This window comes from Schistocerca americana, chromosome 1, assembly GCF_021461395.2.
Source record: "Schistocerca americana isolate TAMUIC-IGC-003095 chromosome 1, iqSchAmer2.1, whole genome shotgun sequence".
Lineage (NCBI taxonomy): Eukaryota > Metazoa > Arthropoda > Insecta > Orthoptera > Acrididae > Schistocerca > Schistocerca americana.
In genome coordinates, this window is record NC_060119.1 from 332,827,950 (window position 1) to 332,848,973 (window position 21,024).

The 21,024-nt window shown below is 44.5% G+C and overlaps 1 protein-coding gene across 1 annotated transcript in view; it reads right to left on the minus strand.

Annotated features, from left to right (window-relative positions):
• The window catches only part of LOC124623094 (esterase FE4-like), a 136,248-nt gene that overhangs the window by 5,809 nt on the left and 109,415 nt on the right, over positions 1-21,024 (minus strand). Inside the window, exon 8 of the mRNA XM_047148888.1 lies at positions 8,602-8,734. Coding sequence (XP_047004844.1) covers positions 8,602-8,734 — 133 coding nt within the window. The remainder of the gene's footprint in view (positions 1-8,601; positions 8,735-21,024) is intronic.

A 21,024-nucleotide genomic window follows, 5' to 3' on the forward strand; every position in this document is an offset into this window, starting at 1 on the left:
GGTAGTTGGAGCTAGATGCGTGGGACATTCCATTTCAGGAATCGTAACGAAATTCAGTATTCCAAATCACATGTCAAAAGTATGCCAAGAAACGACATTTCGGGCATTACCTCTCACCACAGACAACGCAGTGCCCGACGGTCTTCAGTCAATGACCGAGGGGAGTGGCGTTAGCATAGAGTTGTCAATGCTACGAAACAAGCAACACTACATGAAATAACCGCAAAAATCAGTGTGTGTGATGTACGACGAATGTATTCGTTAGGACAGTACAGAAAATTTTGATATTAATGTGTTCCAGCAGGAGACGACCGTCGCGAGTGCCTTTGCTAACAGCTCGGCATCGTCTGCAGCCTCTCTCCTGGGCTCGTCACTATATCGGCTAGACCCTAGATGACTGGAAAAGCATGACCTGGTCAGATGAATTCCGATTTCAATTGGTAAGAGTTGGCGGTAGCGTTAGAGTGTGGTGCAGACCCCTCGAAGCCATGGGCCCAAGTTTCAACAACACGCTGTGCAAGCTGGTGGCGGATCCATACTGGTTTAAATGGAATGGACTGGGTTCTCTGGTCCAATTGAACCGATAATTGACTGGAAATCGTTATGTTCAGCTACTTGAAGACCATTTGCAGCCATTCTTGGGTTTCATGTTCCCAAACAACGATGGAATTTTTAAGAAGGATAGTGAGCCATGTCACTGGGTTTGAAGAACATTCTGGATAGTTCGAGTGAATGACCTGGCCACACAGATCGCCCGACATGAATCTCATCGAACCTTTATTAGAAATACTGGAGACGTCAATTCATGCACAAAATCCTTCACTGGCAACACTTTCGCAATAATGGACGGCTGTGAGGCGGCATGGCTCAATATTTCTGCAGGAGACTTGCACCGACTTGTTGAGTCCATGCCACGTCAAGATGTTGCATTACGCCGGTCAAAAGGTGGTCGACACGGTATACTGGGAGGTATCCCGTGACTTTTGTCACCTCAGGGTAGTGTCTCCCGCCAAGTATGGGTGTTCGCTGCAAGTTTCGAATGATGTCGTTCAATGTCACTACATAATATATCTGTCATGCATTTCCTTCTTCATGGCAGTTCTCGGTAGCACATTATAGAGGCAATTAGGATGCTCCTATTGCGTTTTCAATGGGAAGTGTTTGATCACCCGCCATATAGCCCGACTTGACTCCGTCTGATGTTCATCTCTGTGCACATGAACCGCTGTCAATGTAGACAACGCCGGCCGTTGTGGCCGAGCGGTTCTAGGCGCTTCAGTCTGGAGCCGCGTGGATGTGTGTGATGTCCTTAGGTTAGTTAGGTTTACGTAGTTCTAGGGGACTGATGACCTCAGACGTTAAGTTCCATAGTGCTCAGAGCCATTTGAACCATTTGAACCATGTAGACAACATTTTGGCACAGACAGCGAACTGCAGATCAGCGTAGAGAAGTGGTGGAAAGCACAGGTGGCTGCCTTCTATGACGAGCGTATTTGGAAAGTTCGTACAACGCTAGGACGAATGTCTTCAGTCGGAGCGGCGACTGTGTAGAGAGGTAGCTGGAAGGTGTAGCGAGCTGTTGCATATAACATTTCTGATTTTCAGTGTGGTATCCATCTCGTGACCGATCGGGCCTTACTTTCCGAATAGCCCTCGCAGGTCGTTGGCCCCGGTCCAGAACCTTCTGCGCGACCCACTAACGCTGACTTTGCCGTGACATCAACACAGAGCAGACGCACGAACTAACTCGTCATGATGGAACAGCTGGGCAGTAATGTGCCATCGAACCTGTGCTACTCATCGCCGCACCGATGACGCAGACGCTTCTGCCTTAGCAGGGACACGAGTCGCTGTTTGTCGTCTGAGCATATGGGCCCCACGAGCACTCTCACAGTTGGCCGCCGTCACGGGAGTACGACGAGAGGATCCAGCCCTCTCTACCTTCGCCTGGGTGCAGACAGAAGAGCACTGTGCTCAGAGCTCTTGAGCGTGGCACAGCCTGACGTCCTCGCAGCAACAACCGCCGGACACACCGTCACCGGGAGCACGGCGACGCAAGAGCGACGTCTGCAGCGGAGGCGCGCAGTCAGCAGGTCGCCGCACAGGGGAAACGCGATCGTATTCACTGCGCCACCAACTAATGATTGTAAACAAGCCTCGACAAAGAAGCCATTGTAACCATCGTCGGTCTGTCTTCAGCTGCACAACATCCTTCCTCAGCAAAGCATCCTAGCCCACACTAAGCTATGTCATGTAATGATCATAATTACATACGATCAATCACCAGTTGTGAAAAATCAGAATTATAGTCGTCCATTAATGACACTCTTACAAAATGCAGGTGTTACATCCTACTGAGGACGATGCAGATCGGTATTCAGTCTTCAGTACGGGTGACATTCAAGCTGGACGAAAACTGTCATTCCCACTGTAAGGTACTGTTTATGGATGAAGCTAATTTCTATTTAACTATACGTAAATATACAAAATCACAGATACTGGCCGTATGTCACACCTCACTGGAAGCATCCATCGAATTAGATGGCACATCGAAAGTGGTGGTTTGTTGTGGAATACGGGATTCTCACACTTCTGGACTCCGCTGCATTCAGACTATTCTAACAGCACCCCGTTATCTAAAGTCAGACTAGTAAGTGGCGCCATCGCTGCCAACTGAAGATGAGAAATTTCCAACTTTCTTTCAACACTCCTCTTTACGACTAGCAGTCAGGCGTAACTGCATATCCAGTTTCCACCTGGGAGACAGACTAAGTCATAGAGGTCTGGTGGAGTGGCCGCCACGATCCCCAGATTTACGTCTATTAGGTTTCAGTCTGTGGGAACACGTAAGGGATGATCAAAAAATTCCCGTTTAAGACCGTTGCTGCAGCGTATGTGCAACCGCGACCTAGATGTGGGAACGAAGCATCGACTTGTAGCCAAGGAATAAGTGATGCCATCGAATGGAAACGTTTTGATCGCCTCTTATAACAGGCACGTGTTCGTGACATGAAGTTCGATATATGTGTTGGCTAAAGTGCCTATTGTAGTATGCGTAAAGTAATTCAGTCCTCTGTTGTCCAGCCCGAGAAGGTAAATAGGCATTATGAGAACGGTGTGCTTACTATGTACACTTAGCGTTCAACATAAAGGGGACAGGAACTCACCCCTAGCACAGAAAATAAATGGTACAAATGGCTCTAAGCTCTATGGGACTTAACATCTGAGGTCATCAGCCCCCTGTTGTTATTGTTGTGGACTTCAGTCCTGAGACTGGTTTGATGCAGCTCTCCATGCCACTCTATCGTGTGCAAGCTTCTTCATCTCCGAGTGCCTACTGCAACCTACATCCTTCTGAATCTGCTTAGTGTATTCATCTCTTGGTCTCCCTCTACGATTTTTACCCTCCACGCTGCCCTACAATACTAAACTGGTGATCCCTCGATGCCTCAGAACATGTCCTACCAACCGATCCCTTCTTCTAGTCAAGTTGTGCCACAAACTTCTCTTTTCCCCAAACCTATTCAATACTTCCTCATTAGTTATGTGATCTACCCATCTCATCTTCAGCATTCTTCTGTAGCACCACATTTCGAAAGCTTCTATTCTCTTCTTGTCCATTCTATTTATCGTCCATGTTACACTTCCATATATGGCTACACTCCATACAAATACTTTCAGAAACGACTTCCTGACACTTAAACCAATACTCGATGTTAACTAATTTCTCTTCTTCAGAAATGCTTTCCTTGCCATTGCCAGTCTACATTTTATATCCTCTCTATTTCGACCATCATCAGTTATTTTGCTCCCCAAATAGCACAACTCCTTTACTACTTCAAGTGTCTCATTTCCTAATCTAATTCCCTCAGCATCACCCGACTTAATTCGACTACATTCCATTATCCTTATTTTGCTTTTGTTGATGTTCATCTTATATCCTCCTTTCAAGAAACTACCCATTCCGTTCAACTGCTCTTCCAAGTCCTTTGCTGTCTCTGACAGAATTACAATGTCATCGGCGAACCTCAAAGATTTTATTTCTTCTCCATGGATTTTAATACCTACTCCGAATTTTTCTTTTGTTTCCTTTACTGCTTGCTCAATATACAGATTGAATAACATCGGGGACAGGCTACAACCCTGACTCACTCCCTTCCCAACCACTGCTTCCCTTTCACGGCCGTCGACTCTTATAACTGCCAACTGGTTTCTGTACAAATTGTAAATAGCTTTTCCCTCCCTGTATTTTACCCCTGCCACCTTCAGAATTTGAAAGAGAGTATTCAAGTCAACATTGTCAAAAGCTTTCTCTAGGTCTACAAATGCGAAGAACGTAGGTTTGCCTTTCCTTAATCTGGCTTCTAAGATAAGTCGTAGGGTCTGTATTGCCTCACGTATTCCGATATTTCTACGGAATCCAAACTGATCTTCCTCGAGGTCGGCTTCTACCAGTTTTTCCACTCGTCTGTAAAGAATTCGCGTTAGTATTTTGCAGCCGTGACTTATTAAACTGATAGTTCGGTAATTTTCACATTTGTCAACACCTGCTTCCTTTGGAATTGGAATTTTTATATTCTTCGTGAAGTCTGCGGGTATTTTGTCCTGTCTGATACATCTTGCTCACCAGATGGTAGAGTTTTGTCAGGACTGGCTCTCCCAACGCTGTCAGTAGTTCTAATGGAATGCTGTCTACTCCCGGAGCCTTGTTGCGACTCAGGTCTTTCAGTGCTCTGTCAAACTCTTCATGCAGTATCATATCTCCCATTTCATCTTCATCTACATCCTCTTCCATTTCCATAATGTTGTCCTCAAGTACATCGCCCTTGTGTAGACCCTCTATACATTCCATCCACCTTTCTGCTTTCCCTTCTTTTCTTAGAACTGGGTTTCCATCTGAGCTCTTGATATTCATACAAGTGGTTCTCTTTTCTCCAAAAGTCTCTTTAATTTTCCTGTAGGCAGTATCTATCTTACCCCTAGTGAGATAAGCCTGTACATCCTTACATTTGTCCTCTAGACATGCCAGCTTAGCCATTTTGCAGTTCCTGTCGATCTCATTTTTGAGACGTTTGTATTCCTTTTTGCCTGCTTCATTTACCGCATTTTTATATTTTCTCCTTTCATCAATTAAATTCAATATTTCTTCTGTTACCCAAGGATTTCTATTAGCCCTCGTCTTTTTACCTACTTGATCCTCTGCTGCCTTCACCACTTCATCCCTCAAAGCTACTCATTCTCCTTCTACTGTATTTTCTTGCCAATTGTTCCCTTATGCTCTCCCTGAAACTCTGTACAACCTCTCGTTTAGTCAGTTATTCACGTCCCATCTCCTTAAATTCCCACCTTTTTGCAGTTTCTTCAGTTTTAATCTACAGTTCATAACCAATAGATTGTGGTCAGAGTCCACATCTGCCCCTGGAAATGTCTTACAATTTAAAATCTGGTTCCTAAATCTCTGTCTTACCATTATATAATCTATCTGATACCTTCTAGTATCTCCAGGCTTCTTCCATGTATACAATCTTCTTTTATGATTCTTGAACCAGGTGTTAGCTATGATTAGGTTGTGCTCTGTGCAAAATTCCACCAGGCGGCTTCCTCTTTCGTTTCTTACCCCCAATCCATATTCACCTACTATGTTTCCTTCTCTCCCTTTTCCTACTGACGAATTCTAGTCACCCATGAATATTAAATTTTCATCCCCTTCACTATCTGAATAATTTCTTTTATTTCATCATACATTTCTTCAATTTCTTCGTCATCTGCAGAGCTAGTAGGCATATAAACTTGTACTACTGTGGTAGACGTGGGCTTCGTATCTATCTTGGCCACAATAATGCGTTCACTATGCTGTTTGTAGTAGCTTACCCGCATTCCTATTTTCCTATTCATTATTAAACCTACTCCTGCATTACCCCTATTTGATTTTGTGTTTATAACGCTGTAGTCACCTGACCAGAAGTCTTGTTCCTCTTGCCACCGAACTTGACTAATTCCCTCTATATCTAACTTTAACTTACACATTTCCCTTTTTAAACTTTCTAACCTACCTGCCCAATTAAGGGATCTGACATTCTACGCTGCGATCAGTAGAACGCCAGTTTTCTTTCTCCTGATAACGACATCCTCCTGAGTAGTCCCCGCCCGGAGATCCGAATGGGGGACTATTTATCTCCGGAATGTTTTACCCAAGAGGACGCCATCATCATTTAACCATACAGTAAAGCTGCATGCCCTCGGGACAAATTACGGCCGTAGTTTCCCCTTGCTTTCAGCCGTTCGCAGTACCAGCACAGTAAGGCTGTTTTGGTTAGTGTTACAAGGCCAGATCAGTCAATCATCCAGGCTGCTGCCCCTCTTCAGGAACCACACGTTTGTCTGGCCTGTCAACAGATACCCCTCCGTTGTGGTTGTACCTACGGTACGGCTACCTGTATCGCTGAGGCACGCAAGCCTCCCCACCAACGGCAAGGTCCATGGTTCATGGGGGGATCAGTCCCCTAGACTTAGAATTACTTAAACCTAACTAACCTAAGGACATCACACACATCCATGCCCGAGGCAGGATTCGAACCTGCGACCGGAGCAGCAGCGTGGTTCCAGACTGAAGCGCCTAGAACCGCTCGGTCACAGTGGCCGGCGCGCAGAAAATAGTTACTACTTTTAAGCACGCAGTCTCTTCACAGGGATAATTAGGTATGAACAGAAATTTAAGGCAACACAGATTAAGATACATTTAATTTATTAAAGATTATTTACAAGTACTTATCTTTAGATTGATAATGAGGATGATAAGGCGTGATAAAAAGTTATATTTACCACAAATACGACTTTGAACACTGGCCTAATTTCCGATTCCACTGAAGAATGACTAACTAAGCAAGTAGTATGTCCAATCTGGCCCTGCTCGCGGTGATAGTACGAGATGTGTTCCACATTGATACGTCATTCATGGAGCGCCATTTGACTCACAGCCAGGGATGCAAGTACATATTAGTGCGTTGGTCAAACAGTAGGTGGCTGGATATCGCTTTAAGTGTAACCCTTACACTGTACAGCCCGTTTCCCAACTGCTGTCATAGACAGCAAGGAGTGCGATCATGAAGGACAGCACTGGATGACGGATTGTGGAAGGAGGGTGTAAATCCAGCCGATATTCGCAGACCATTGGTGGCAGTATGTGGAAAGCGTGCACCGTCATTTTTTATGGGGAGAAATGACAATGGGCGCACCACAGAGTTCGAGCATGAGCCCATTACTGTACTTGCTCTACGTTAAATTAGTCCTTTACTAGATATACAAGCATTATTGTGAAGCTGATCAAAGGAGCATCCGCAGGAAAGTTGTACATAATATTTTTGCTCAAGTTATCAACTGGTTTTGCACAAATGAACCATCTTAAAAATTTACAGAAAACAGTTGACTCAGTCTTGTTCTGTCAAAAAATACTCTACCTCATATGAATGTAGTTTATCAACGAAAAATAATAAATAGGACAGAAAATTCTGAGACTTCAGAAAACTGAAATTGGAAAAACCGTGTAGCAAACCTTCTGAAACGTTTAGTTTCAGCTACTTGCGTCATAGGAATAATGGTCAACTTTGGGGACATTAAATTAATTGAGTTAAGATATTTTCATTCGTTCACAGATGTACTATAAGATAATATTCTGTGTTGACTCCACACATAAGCAAGAGGTATTCAAAGTAATTACAAGTACATGTTACTAAACTATTAGGAATATTAACCACAGCATTGCAGTACATATACTGTCTCATTAAATGTCGTGTCAACAATCCAATGCAGTTTCAGAGTAACAGAGATTTTCACCAATACAATAGTAGAAGGACAAATGATGTGCACTTCCTGCTAAAGAATATAAAGTTAGAATAGAAAGGCGCGCCAATACTCAACTATAAAATTCCTTGCTAATCTGCCTATTACTCGTAAATGTCTGTTAGATAGTAGCAGAAGCGTTATCAAATGTACATTGAAGTTATTTATGCTCAACGATTCCTTCTATAGTTTGGAGGTATTTTTGAATACAAATAATTAATCAATTACAAACCTGTAAATGGGCATATATACACATGTGCCCATTTATGGGTTTGTAATTGACTAAACAATTTTATGTATGTGAAGTTGTTGAAAGTATCACTGTATAACACAAAACAATTTGTATCGCTAAGAGTCATTTCTGCCTCTGTGGATACTCGGTACAAAGCACAAGTCACAAGTTTCCCATAGTTTGTGTATATAATTCCGCATCATAAAATTTATGGTGCATGTGATACGTGTTAACATGGATCTAATGTAGTAACAACACTTACCAAAGGGAACGGCATGTTCGTGACGCCCACTATAATAATGTCATAGAGAATATATTACATGGGGTCTATGCTAAAGGAGACAAAATTCATGTCGCAGCTGCGACCATTTCCGCTTATCAGCTGAGATGTATTTGTAGCACTGCCTACACTAACATTAATGGGCCTGATGTTCTTTCCCGATTTGTTATCCCCATTTTTGCTCGAGTCATTTTTAATTTTTATCAAAAGAATACTTCTGTAACACTAATAAAAGTACTATGTTACCTACCATCATATCCAGGATAAGCTGTGAGAGGACCAACGTAAGAGAATCGGTAATAGTAGACAGGCTGAGTGCCATGTTGTGCCATCCTCTGGACCACGAGAGCAATCCCTTCGCCAAAAACCATGTCGCTCGTAAACTGCAAACATCGTAAACAAAGTACATAAGTACACTCAATCTGACACACAGTGCAAGCATTACTTTTAGGGTCCACCGCTCCCTAGTTCTCAGTCAGCAGAAGTCGGTAACATGTGGCCAGTAACGTTTATTTTCCAGTCAACAACAAAATCTGTGATCTAACGGGCAGGTACAATTGTTGAACATATTATACTATAACACAAAACATTTTCTATCGCTGTGTGTGTGGTTATTCTGTGTGAGACAACTTCTCCCTCACCTCATGGTAACTTATATTTGGGATGACAGTTCATGCCTCTGCGCGACATACTTTCTCAAGAAAAAGTGGGAATGATGTATGAGAACATAAAGCTACATTAGTAGGGAATCGAAATGAAAGCCTGCCTTTCTCTAATATCTCTGATTTAAGTATGCGACATACGTATCATGTCTTCTTCATACTTCAGCTGAAGATAAAAGTGTGTACTAGGCTGGTAATTTTGTACTGCAAAGTACAATTAAATAGGTACAGTTGTTATTCCACTGTATGGAATTCACCTCTGTTTGTTATAAACTGAGGTGACAAAAGACATTGGATAGCTCCTAATATCTTGTCGGACTTCCTTTTGCAGCAACTCGACTTGGCATGGACTCGACAAGTTGATAGAAGCTCCCTGCAGAAATATTGAGCCATGCTGCCACTATAAGCGTCCATAATTGCTAAAGTGTTGCCGGTGCAAGATGTTACGAGCCCAGGAGAGGCACTAGAGGCACTGTCGTTCTGTTAGCAAATGTAATCACGTCGGTCAACTGCAGCTACGCCCCACTAACGCAAAATTTCGCTTTTCACCGCACTGCCCTGACGTATACGTTCCTCGTACGTTCCAGACAGATTTCTGCTGTTATTTCACGCAGTGTTGCTTATCTGTTAGCACTGACAACTCCACGCAAACGCCGCTGCTCTCGGTAATTAAGTTAAGGCTGCCGGCCATATTCTTGGCACACTCATGACACTGTGGATCTCGGAATATTGAATTCCTTAACGACTTCCGAATTGGAATGTCCTGTGCTGGATACAGGAGTAGCACCAAGCCGTGTTTTTAGATCAGTCCCGGTTCTGCATACAGCATCACTGTGGACTTATCCATGCTTGAACTCTCCAAGGAGAACGAACGATGCCATATTTCATTCGTAACTGCCGTACGAATCCACCACCTGGGGGAATGGCATGGGGCACCACTGGGTGCAGGACACGATCGCTTCTCGTTCGTTCGCTTACCAGGTAATATACCCAGCATGCGCTAGATTTCAGGTGCATTAAGGTCTGTGGCTGTGCACTGTCTTCTAGATCTCTGTGGCGTAATCTTTCTACAAGATAATGCAAGACCGCATGTTGCCCATGCTATCCTAACCTATCTCGATACGGAGGGTATTCGACTGTTGCCCCGACCAGCACGTTTTCTACATCTCTCACGTATTTAAAACATCTGGTAGTTCTATATAATTGCATAGGCTTCTGTGGCCAGAGTCAGTTGACATAAAAGTTTTCTGAGTATCGTATCGCGCCATAACGTAAAAACTATACGGGAGAAACCAATGTTTCGGCCACAATTACAGCGGCTGATGAGCTTTAGCAGTGCCGAATCGCTTATATTTTGTCATTGTTGCTCACTGAGCGTGACGTTACGTCATAATTGTAAAATGCCGGTGTTATGATTGGGCCGGCCGGAGTGGCCGTGCGGTTCTAGGCGCTACAGTCTGGAACCGCGCGACCGCTACAGTCGCAGGTTCGAATCCTGCCTCGGGCATGGATGTGTGTGACGTCCTTAGGCTAGTCAGGTTTATGTAGTTATAAGTTCTAGAGGACTGATGACCTCAGAAGTTAAGTCCCATAGTGCTCAAAGCCATTTTTTTGTTATGATTGGTCACTTGACGCGGAAGGAGAGGAAACTTTACTATTATGGATTGCTACCGTGGAACGAGTGGGGATCTGCTGTAGTCTGTTGCTAACTTGCATTGTTTGCTTTGATCGGTTCTCATCGGCGAATGAGGCTTGGGCTCCTGTTTTCCCTCCCGCTGGACGCAGGTCGCGCGGCGGCAGTAACTCGTCGGTAGTGCTCGGGCCACATGCTGTTTGTGCGGACTGTTGGCCGGGCCGGAAACCAGAATCGGGCAAGCCTCTCTGTTCATGTTGTAATGGGGTTTTATTAGCTCTATGGCTTCTCTGATATTGCGGTTCGTCGATGTCGGCTGCTTGGCCAGTAAGCGGGTTTCGTTAAATTTGATTTCCTTGCCGCAGTCTTGCCAGCGTTCGGCCACTGCAGATTTGCTGTGCTGCCTCACACGCATGTAACAAAAATGGTTCAAATGGCTCTGAGCACTATGGGACTTAACTTCTAACGTCATCAGTCCCCTAGAACTTAGAACTACTTAAACCTAACTAACCTAAGGACATCACACACATCCATGCCCGAGGCAGGATTCGAACCTGCGACCGTTGCGGTCTTGCGGTTCCAGACTGTAGCGCCTAGAACCGCACGGCCACCTCGGCCGGCACGCATGTAACGCTCATGTTCTCGTATGCGTGTTGTTGTCGGCCTGCCGGTCTCAACGATGTATATTTCACCACACGGACATTCCGCCTTGTGCATATCTGTTGTGTGTAAAGTTATGTATCTTTTCCCTCGTGGAGCCTAGCACATCCTGGATCTGGCGACTACAGTAGTAGACAAACTGGACACTAACCCGGAGGAGTGTATCAATCCGGTCAGATAAGAAATGCAAGACCAGAGAAACCACAGAAATAATAAAACACCCTCACGACATGAATCGACACGATGGATGCAGGCTTACCCCATCCTAGCTCCCAAACCTCAGAGTCCAACATGCTGCACAAATAACACGTGACGCGAGGGCTACCGGCGAGTCACTGCCGCCGCGCGGCCTGCGTCCAGCAGGAGGAAAACGAGCCCACGCCTCATTCGCCGATGCGCACCAATCATAGCAAACAGTGCAAGTTACCAATAGACAACAGCAGATCCCCACTCTGTCCACCGTAGCAACCTGTTATAATGAAGTTCCCGCTCCTTCCGCTTCAACTGCCCAATCGTAAAGACGACCTTCTAAAATTATGACGTAATGTCATGCCCAGTCAGCAGCAATGACAAAATATAAGCGACTCCATACAGGTAAAGAACATCAGTATCCAGAGCAGAAGGCCATTGTAACCCTGGTGATACGTTGGTTTCTCCAGTACAGTTCTTTTTCGTTATAACGTAGTACGGTACTTTGAAAATTGTTTGGTCATCTGCTTGTACATTACCGAGCAACCACCACTCGCCAGCAATTCCGGCTGACGAACTCTCCATTTCCGTTCAAAGCAGTATAGAGTCACATATCAGTAACTGTCATTCCCGGTCAGGTCTTCTCGACCCCCTGCTAGGTTGAAACTACTGATCATGCCACAACTGGCAGCTCTCTTTGTTGAACTTTGCACCATTGGTCATCTTTTCGATGGCAATCTGTTTCAAACACGATGGAAATTACTGCTGTCAGTACATGCAGATCCATCTCAACCAGTGTCTGAGCGTACACTGCGAAAGTCAATGCATACAGTAGACATCTAAAGTCGGACATCTCGCAAAGGCGATAAGTCACAGCAGCACATAGATCTGCGTGTCTTCAGTGGTCCAAACAACACATGAGTTAGATAATAGCTGACTGGAAACGTGTACCTTGGTGCGACACGCAATTTCGTCTTTTAGCGGATGATGCAAGGCGTCGAGTGCACCGGGGGCACAGCGAGGCGTATAACCTGCAAAATATGGGGAGTGTACATCTACATCTACATCCATATTCCGCAAGCCACCTGACGGTGTGTGGCGGAGGGCACTTTGAGTACCCCTATCGGTTCTCCCTTCTATTCCAGTCTCGTATTGTTCGTGGAAAGAAAGATTGTCGGTATGCCTCTGTGTGGGCTCTAATTTCTCTGATTTTATCCTCATGGTCTCTTCGCGAGATACACTTAGGAGGAAGCAATATACTGCTTGACTCCTCGGTGAAGGTATGTTCTCGAAACTTCAACAAAAGCCCGTACCGAGCTACTGAGCGTCTCTCCCGCAGAGTCTTCCGCTGGAGTTTATCTATCATCTCCGTAACGCTTTCGCGATTACTAAATGATCCTGTAACGAAGCGCGCTGCTCTCCGTTGGATCTTCTCTATCTCTCCCATCAACCCTATCTGGTACGGATCCCACACTACTGAGCAGTATTCAAGTAGTGGGCGAATAAGTGTACTGTAACCTATTTCCTTTGTTTTCGGATTGTATTTCCTTAGGACTCTTCCAATGAATCTCTGTCTGGCATCTGCTTTACCGACGATCAACTTTATGTGATCATTCCATTTTAAATCATTCCTAATGCCTACTCCCAGATAATTTATGGAATTAACTGCTTCCAGTTGCTGACCTGCTATATTGTAGCTAAATGATAAAGGATATTTCTTTCTGTGTATTCGCAACACATTACACTTGTCTACATTGAGATTCAATTGCCTTCCCTGCACCATGCGTCAATTCGTTGCAGATCCTCGTGCATTTCAGTACAATTTTCCATTGTTACAACCTCTCGATATACTACAGCATCATCCGCAAAAAGCCTCAGTGAACTTCCGATGTTATCCACAAGGTCATTTATGTATATTGTGAATATACATGTAGTTCAGGCCGTAGGTGGGACTGCGATGCTTTTCCTGCCCACTCGTTCACGTTAACGTGAACATGAAATAGGATGTTCATTTCAACATTATCTGTGAGCAATGTGTTCCATTTTCTTGAACATCTTCTTGATGAGTATGCTGTGTACACTACCTTCTTCCAAGATGAAAACAACCGTGGACACAGGCGTCAACGTTCGTTCTTTGACGAAAGCGGAGGCAACCTGCCGAACACATAACATGTCGAACCTCCACTAGGCGACCAAATCACGAAATCCTTATCTCAAAACCTAACAGTTACGATCCTCGTAATTTGATACCTCTATGGAATCTAACCATTAATGAGAGGCATATCTGAAGAACTCTGTGGTCTCTCGCTTAAATGAGGCCATTATCAAGATTACAGGTGCTGCTTTTCAAGTCAGACTGGATATCTGTGATGCAGTTTTTTTCCGATATTACTTCATTATAAATAACGAGATCATCTGTAGAAGTTCTGACGCAGCGACACGGGGCGGAGACGTACGAGGGGCGCGCTACTGTTTTCGTTAATTTGAACCGTCAAAATGCGAGATGATTTAGAGATACATCCGTTTCTGTAGTTAGTTTCTCAATATAACTTTTCCTTTTCGCGTGGCTTGCATTACCATACTACTGGCGCTTTCGTGGCTGGTTTTTGCGTTCTGCTGAATTTGTTTTTATGTATGCATATGGCAGATCTCTTTTAGCTCAGTGGTTAGCCGGCACAGTAACTCAGCGTGTTCGGTGCGAAGGCTGGATCCCTCTGTAGTTAAAAAAAAAAGTGACTGAATTATTCAATGATGAGCTTGAGGAACCGTCTGTGACGTCCGCTCAGACCAAATATCGAGAACAATACCGAACAAAACTGAAAAAAAAAAAAAAAAACAGTGCTGAAGCCCGGTAATCGAAAGTTCCTGGTATGATTCCCCTAAGGAGTAAATTTAAAAGAAAAAGAAATTGATAAGTTGTCAGCATGTCTGACTGTCATGCAGACCGAATAGGAGATTTTCTCCCCTCGGAGACTGGATGTTGTATAGTTTTCATCATCATTTCATCGTCATCAACTGGCAAGTTGCCCAATAATCGACTGGCAAGTTGCCCAATAATCGACTGGCAAGTTTCCCAATATGGTGGCAACTGAAAAGAATTGCAACTCGGCGACTGAACTTCCCCTGGCGCGGATAGCCGATCATCAATGCCTTACGATCGTTAAATTTTTTCAGAACTCTTTAAACTTTTCCTTGCATGTGCTTACTTTCAATGGGATATAAATTCCAAGAGCAAACAGATGACGTGGGTATGACGAACACTCTCAGTGCAGTTCATTACACTGTTGCTAAAAGGCCTCAAGGAGAAAAATTACTCTCCGAATTTCTAAATTTTCTGAATGATATAAATTCTGCTATAAGGTTTACTATGGAAAAAGAACAAGGAGGTCACATTTCATTTTTGGGTGTACAGATACTAGAAGGTCTCACGGAACTTCAAGACATAAAGTTTACTGAGAGCTCATTCAAATGGTTGAGTACCTTCACAAAAATCCCAATCACCATCCCTAGCTGAAAAGAGGAGTAATCAAAACATTGGTGGACCGAAGTACTTGGGAGGATAAGCTCGATCGTTTAAGAACAGCCTTCAGAATAAACGGTTACTCCGACAAAGAAATAAGTGGAGCTATACACCCTAAACGATATAGAACTTCTATTTAAAAAGAAACAGCTAAAGAGAATGTTTTGCTCCCACTGGTAAAAACGGGCACAGCACAGGTCGCATTGACAGGATACCTAAAAAACACATTATTAACACAGTATGCAAACCAGCAATAAAGCTGCGACAATATTTGAACACTGTTAAGGATCTACACACGCCACTTGCCACAGCAGGAGTATGTAAAATCCGCTGCACTTTCGGGACAAGTGTACTTATGAACTACAAAAAGATGCGTTAAAACCTGCTTTAAGGAATGCAAGAGCAGTACTGTTCTCTGTGCAACACGGACAAACCGGCAGCAGGAGATCATGCACTGGGACCAGGGAACCACCAAATTCGTTTCTCTGATACTAGTCTTTTATCAATATCTGATCATTACTATGCTAAGATTGTACAAACCGGCCATTCAAAAGCACAAAAATAACTTCAACAGAAAACAAGATGGATTGAAATTAGACAAGTTGTGGACCTTGGTACCAAATAAAACATACAGTGCCAACTCTTCCTCACAGCAAGCTTCATAACTTGCATCGAACACCGCGATCTTTGACAATAACCTCGTCACGTCATGAGCCGACCGTTGCGTGGATACATATAAACTATTCGGCTTGCTTATCTTGTTAGAGGTTGTAACTGCTTTTTGAGTTGTTATAGCCCCTGATGATGGCGCCAGGACTGGAAGACGAAATGTTAGGTCCAGTTTCTCACAGAAATGGCGTGGAGCGGACGTATAGCGGGGACGTGGCGTTGTTTCAAGCCGCCTCCAAGTTAACAAATGAAGCAGTTCACACGGAGGTTCGTGGCGGGGAAGCATCGCTTCGTGGTCCGAGCAACGTAGCGACAGGAGACGAAGACGTACGAGGAGCGCCTTACTGTTTTCATTAATCTGAAGCGTCAAAATGCGAGATGATGTAGAGCTACATCCGTCTCTGTAGTTAGTTTCTCAATGAAACTTTTCCTTTCTGCGTGAAAAATTAAAAACCGCTGTTTTGGGATTCTCGCGTGTTCCTTGCTAAACACTCTTTCTTATTTTACGAAACTATTCAGGAAATAAAAGAAAAAGAAATCTGCATCATACAGTCTGACAGCACAGCTTGATAGTGAACTGGTCTTCTTTTGTTAGTTCCCATAGTTATTGTAATACTTCACAACAAGTTAACTACCAGGAAAATTTTGAAAACTCCACGGTGAACAATGTGGTCGCTGCCCAGTTTACGTTTAGGTGCTCTTAGGTCATAGATTGCTGTGTAGAAAATAAAGCTAACATATCGATATTGTTTTTAATGGTGGAAGGAGAGCGATACCTCTTTCCAGTCCCGAGCAAATAAAGAGGAATATGTTGACATTTGACCGTGACGAATTACGACACGCCCCAATCGATGTTATGCCCGAACACTGTCCATATTTTTGGCTCGTGATTCCCTTTCGTTTGTGGTTTATGAAGTCAGTTAAAATAATATTTTCAGTTGACATTGCAAATCTCACGCAGAGAATGTGGTGGTGGTGGTGGTTAGTGTTTAACGTCCCGTCGACAATGAGGTCATTAGAGACGGAGCGCAAGCTCGGGTTACGGAAGGATTGGGAAGGAAATCGGCCATGCCCTTTCGAAGGAACCATCCCGGCATTTGCCTGAAACGATTTAGGGAAATCACGGAAAACCTAAATCAGGATGGCTGGAGACGGGATTGAACCGTCGTCCTCCCGAATGCCACGCAGAGAAGTACGCCATGTACCACGCCCTAATGACCAAAAAACAAAAATCACCAGAACAGTATCAGTTGGCTTATTGCCTGTCGCGTCTTCAATAATAAAAAATCACAACGCGCTTACCTGATGTTCGACGGAAGTTTCTTCTACACTTGTCGATGTAGAAGAGAACATGCTTTATGATCCCTACCAATAATCAGCAATCTAGTAATAAACTTCGTTCAATACTGCATATTATCCAACTTTTATTAATAAGCGCTGAAGTGGTACTGATTCGAGTGCTTTCCGGAATTTAAGAAGTACTGCATTCTCTTGACTTCCTTCATCCACGGCTTTCGGGATGTCGTGTGTGATATGCACGCGTTGGGTTTAGCATGACTGATGTTTCCGGAATTCCTGCTGGTTGGGATGGAGAAATCATTCTGTTCAAGATATATCATCACATTTGACCCGAAAATACGTTCTAGGATTCTGAAATAGGTGGATGTAGGCGATATCTGACGCTAGTTTCATGGCTCACTTGTGCTACCGTGCTTGTAAACGTGTGGTATCTACGGTGCGCTTCCTTGCAGCCAATAGTAGTGCAACGATTACATTGGAACTGGCCCACTACTCACAAATATTAATTTGCAAAAGAAAAAAAAAAAGAAAAATGAAAAAGAAATTCAGCTTTTCTACTTCTGCTTTGCTGCACTCAATTTTGGTTCCTCTCACATCCATGAGTTTCTGGACACTAACTTTGGCACCAGTGAGAGCTTTTATATGACAAAGGGCTTGCTCCAGCCGTAACACCAACTCCCGTCATATCACTGAACTTAAGCACTATCAGGCATGGCTAGCACTACGATGTGTGACCGTCCGTTTGTGTGGAGCTCTGTTGGCAAGAGGAGTGCACTCAGTCCTTCTGAGGCCAATCATCTGAAATGATTAATTATGTAATTTTATGTTCAGAACTTGCTTTTCCCTCTTTTATGTCAGTATAAAAAAACTGAAATGAAATTCAAATAATCTGAAATCCCGCTAAAACGCTCCATTTGAATCACGTGATGCCTGTGACGCCGCTGGCTAGTTCACTGGTCCTACTGTCGTCAAGCTTATTCACAGTGATACCTTGTTTCGGAATTTAAGTTTCGGAAAATAGACTACAAACGGTGTGTAGTACCACTTTGGACTTATCCATCTATAAAAGCTCGAAACAATTGTTTTTGAGTGTTCCAAGGAATGTTGAGATGTGTCAAACGTGGTTGTATTGTACTGGCAAAATATCACCATGTTGGTGCACAAGTTCCCTAACTTAAGAATGTCTTGCACTTTTAAGTAAATATTAATTTACCTCCGAGGTATGCTTTCCCACTGGTGAACGGAACGGCAAAATTAAACTTGCAGTGACAATTGGGAAAATTGACTCTCATTAAATCCAATCTTGCGTGGAAGCTTCGGCAGACCCGTTGGGCAGTATGGTTGTGGCAGGTGAGCTGCGCGGACGTAGATCACGCTGTTTACACCTCCCCCCCCCCCCTCCCCCCACTGCTAGCCGGGCGCCGAGGCGAATGGTGAGTAAACTTAGTGGGAAGAGCGGTTGCTAGAACCTATCAGACGTAATATTGACATAACGATGGTATCCCACATCACACGCCCAAGACCTTTTGAAGCACCGATGTTTCTGCGAAATGTCGCAAACGACTGGGATACATTTGTTAATAGTAAGTGGCACGGTCTATATGAAAATAATAAACACAGAATGCTGTGAAGGAGTCTTAGCATCAACAGGAAGACGATATACATTCAATCATTGTTACAAAAAAATGGCTCTGAGCACTATGGGACTTAACATCTATGGTCATCAGTCCCCTAGAACTTATAACTACTTAAACCTAACTAACCTAAGGACAACACGCAACACCCAGTTATCACGAGGCAGAGAAAATCCCTGACCCCGCCGGGAATCGAACCCGGGAACCCGGGCGCGGGAAGCGAGAACGCTACCGCACGACCACGAGCTGCTGACGAATCATTGTTACACAAATGTGGCGGAAGTAACAGCAGAAATGGCGAGATTCGGGATCAAGACATAAGGATCTTTGACCTTCCCTTCAAAGTGACTCCAGAGTAAATCTGTTCTGTTCTTAACATGTGTGGCACAGTACTGAGTAACAAAGCGGAAAAATGGACAAGTTTCCAGATCTTCCCTTCCTAAACCATGTTACACTGGTTAAGACTGACCACCAGCGACATGTCTTCTCATATATTAACGTCTCTGGATGTAGAGCGATCGTAGTATATGAAGGTTAGAACGGAATGTGTTCAGGATGTGACAAGGAAGGACATGTATGATCTGAATGTGTCCATAAAAGTGTGTCTCAATTTCCAGTGGGAGAAGCAGTTGCCCCAGCGCAAATATCGACATTTCCAGTGACTTACATTAGAGCAGTCAAGGGGACAATACAAGGCGGAGGATCTACGAGAGATAGCTACCAGGAAATGTGTCACACCAAAGGTGACAGAATCATCCATTGAATCAATGGAACAACGGGCAATCAGCGGTGGAGTAGAACAACTCAGAGAGCTATCTGTTGAACAAGTCGGGCGACAGGAGGTGGGAGACCTGAGGCTGCCGAACACGAGCACCCACTCAGATGATGACGCGGGAAGACTGCAGCCATCACTAGCAAAATACAAGAAATAGCAAACCAAATGGCGAGGAAAATTCGTGAAAGAATGCAAGGGATCGCCGACACCTTGGAAGAACATTGGACGGCTACCAAGACGGAATTTCCCCCAGGGGACTCACAGTTCTTTTGTGGGTTCGTGCCTGGTGCACACGAGGCTCGAGCTATTGCAGCCAATGCCTCCTTCCCTGGTTGCATTTCCTTCATTGTGCCCCTCCCTCCCTATCCTCTCTCCTTCACCAGCGTCCCCTCCTTTCGCTCTCTCGGTGTTCTGATTTATGTTGACCTGACTATCCACCTTGTTTCCTGTATTGCTTGTAATTTTGTTCCTCCTGCCTGTTTTCTTTCATTCTTTTTGGCACTTACATCTCCACTTGAAGTTTGACTCCACTTCTAAATTTTCTATTTTTAGTGTGAGGCATCTGGGGAAGAACTCCCTCCCTAGCGTCTACAGTGTGTATTCCTCCTCAACCTTTCTTCCCCCCTACCTTCCTCGCCATAGCTCCCTGGTAAGTCACAAGCACGTGTAGCCAATCTGTGTGGTGGGGCTGTTATGTACCATTCTGACTGAGCCCCCTGACAACACATGGATCATACTACTGCTACTTGAGCTGTTCACCCTCCCCCCCCCCCCCCCCCCATGTACGTCCAGGAGTGATTGCTTGCCTTCTTGGAGCAGCGGAACTCCTGGCAACAGCCACCATGCCAAGTGATCCTTGCTGTGGCTGGGTGGCGCCCATGGGGAGAGCCCTTGGTGGTATCAGGGCGGATGCTTGGTGCATGAAGCGTATCAAGCTGCAAAAATCTGGCCATTCTCAAACGGCCATCTCTTCAAATGGTGAAGGATCTTTGAATGCTGCTTCATAAGACCCAGCAGCCTTCCCTTCCCTGGCTACACCTTGGGAGGAGGGCCAGGCTCGCCTTCTTGCGATGAAACACTTTCCCCACTACCTCGTCTGTACTATAATGGACGGGGACACATTCACCGCCACAAAGCCTTAGTTCTATGTTGAGAATATCGAGGACAAGTTTGGTTAAGTGAGTCTCTCAGTACAATGCTCCTGGGCTTCCTGTTGATCAAAGCTTCATCTGCCACCTAATCTGCAGCTCTTCATGCCTGTATCGTCTTGGCAATGTCCCAGTGTCTATTACCTCTCACCAATCTCTGAATATGGTCCACACAATGATTTTTCATACGGACTTCATTCTGCAAACTGGTGAGGAACTCTAATCTGGAGTAACGTGGTGTTTTTTTTTTAACCAGCGCCTTCATTCTGGCTTTCGAGGGGGATACGCTCCTAGAGAAGGAAGGTCAAGGCAATTTTCAAAGATGTGACATGAAACTGTACATCTCATCACTGCTTTCAGTGCTTACATTTCAGGCATGTCTTCCCACTGTACAGCAGACCGACCCTCTGTGTGGTGACTGTCGACACCCACTCCGTGGGGGAAGCCCCGGTGTTCTGCCACCTGTGTGTGTCAATTGTCATGA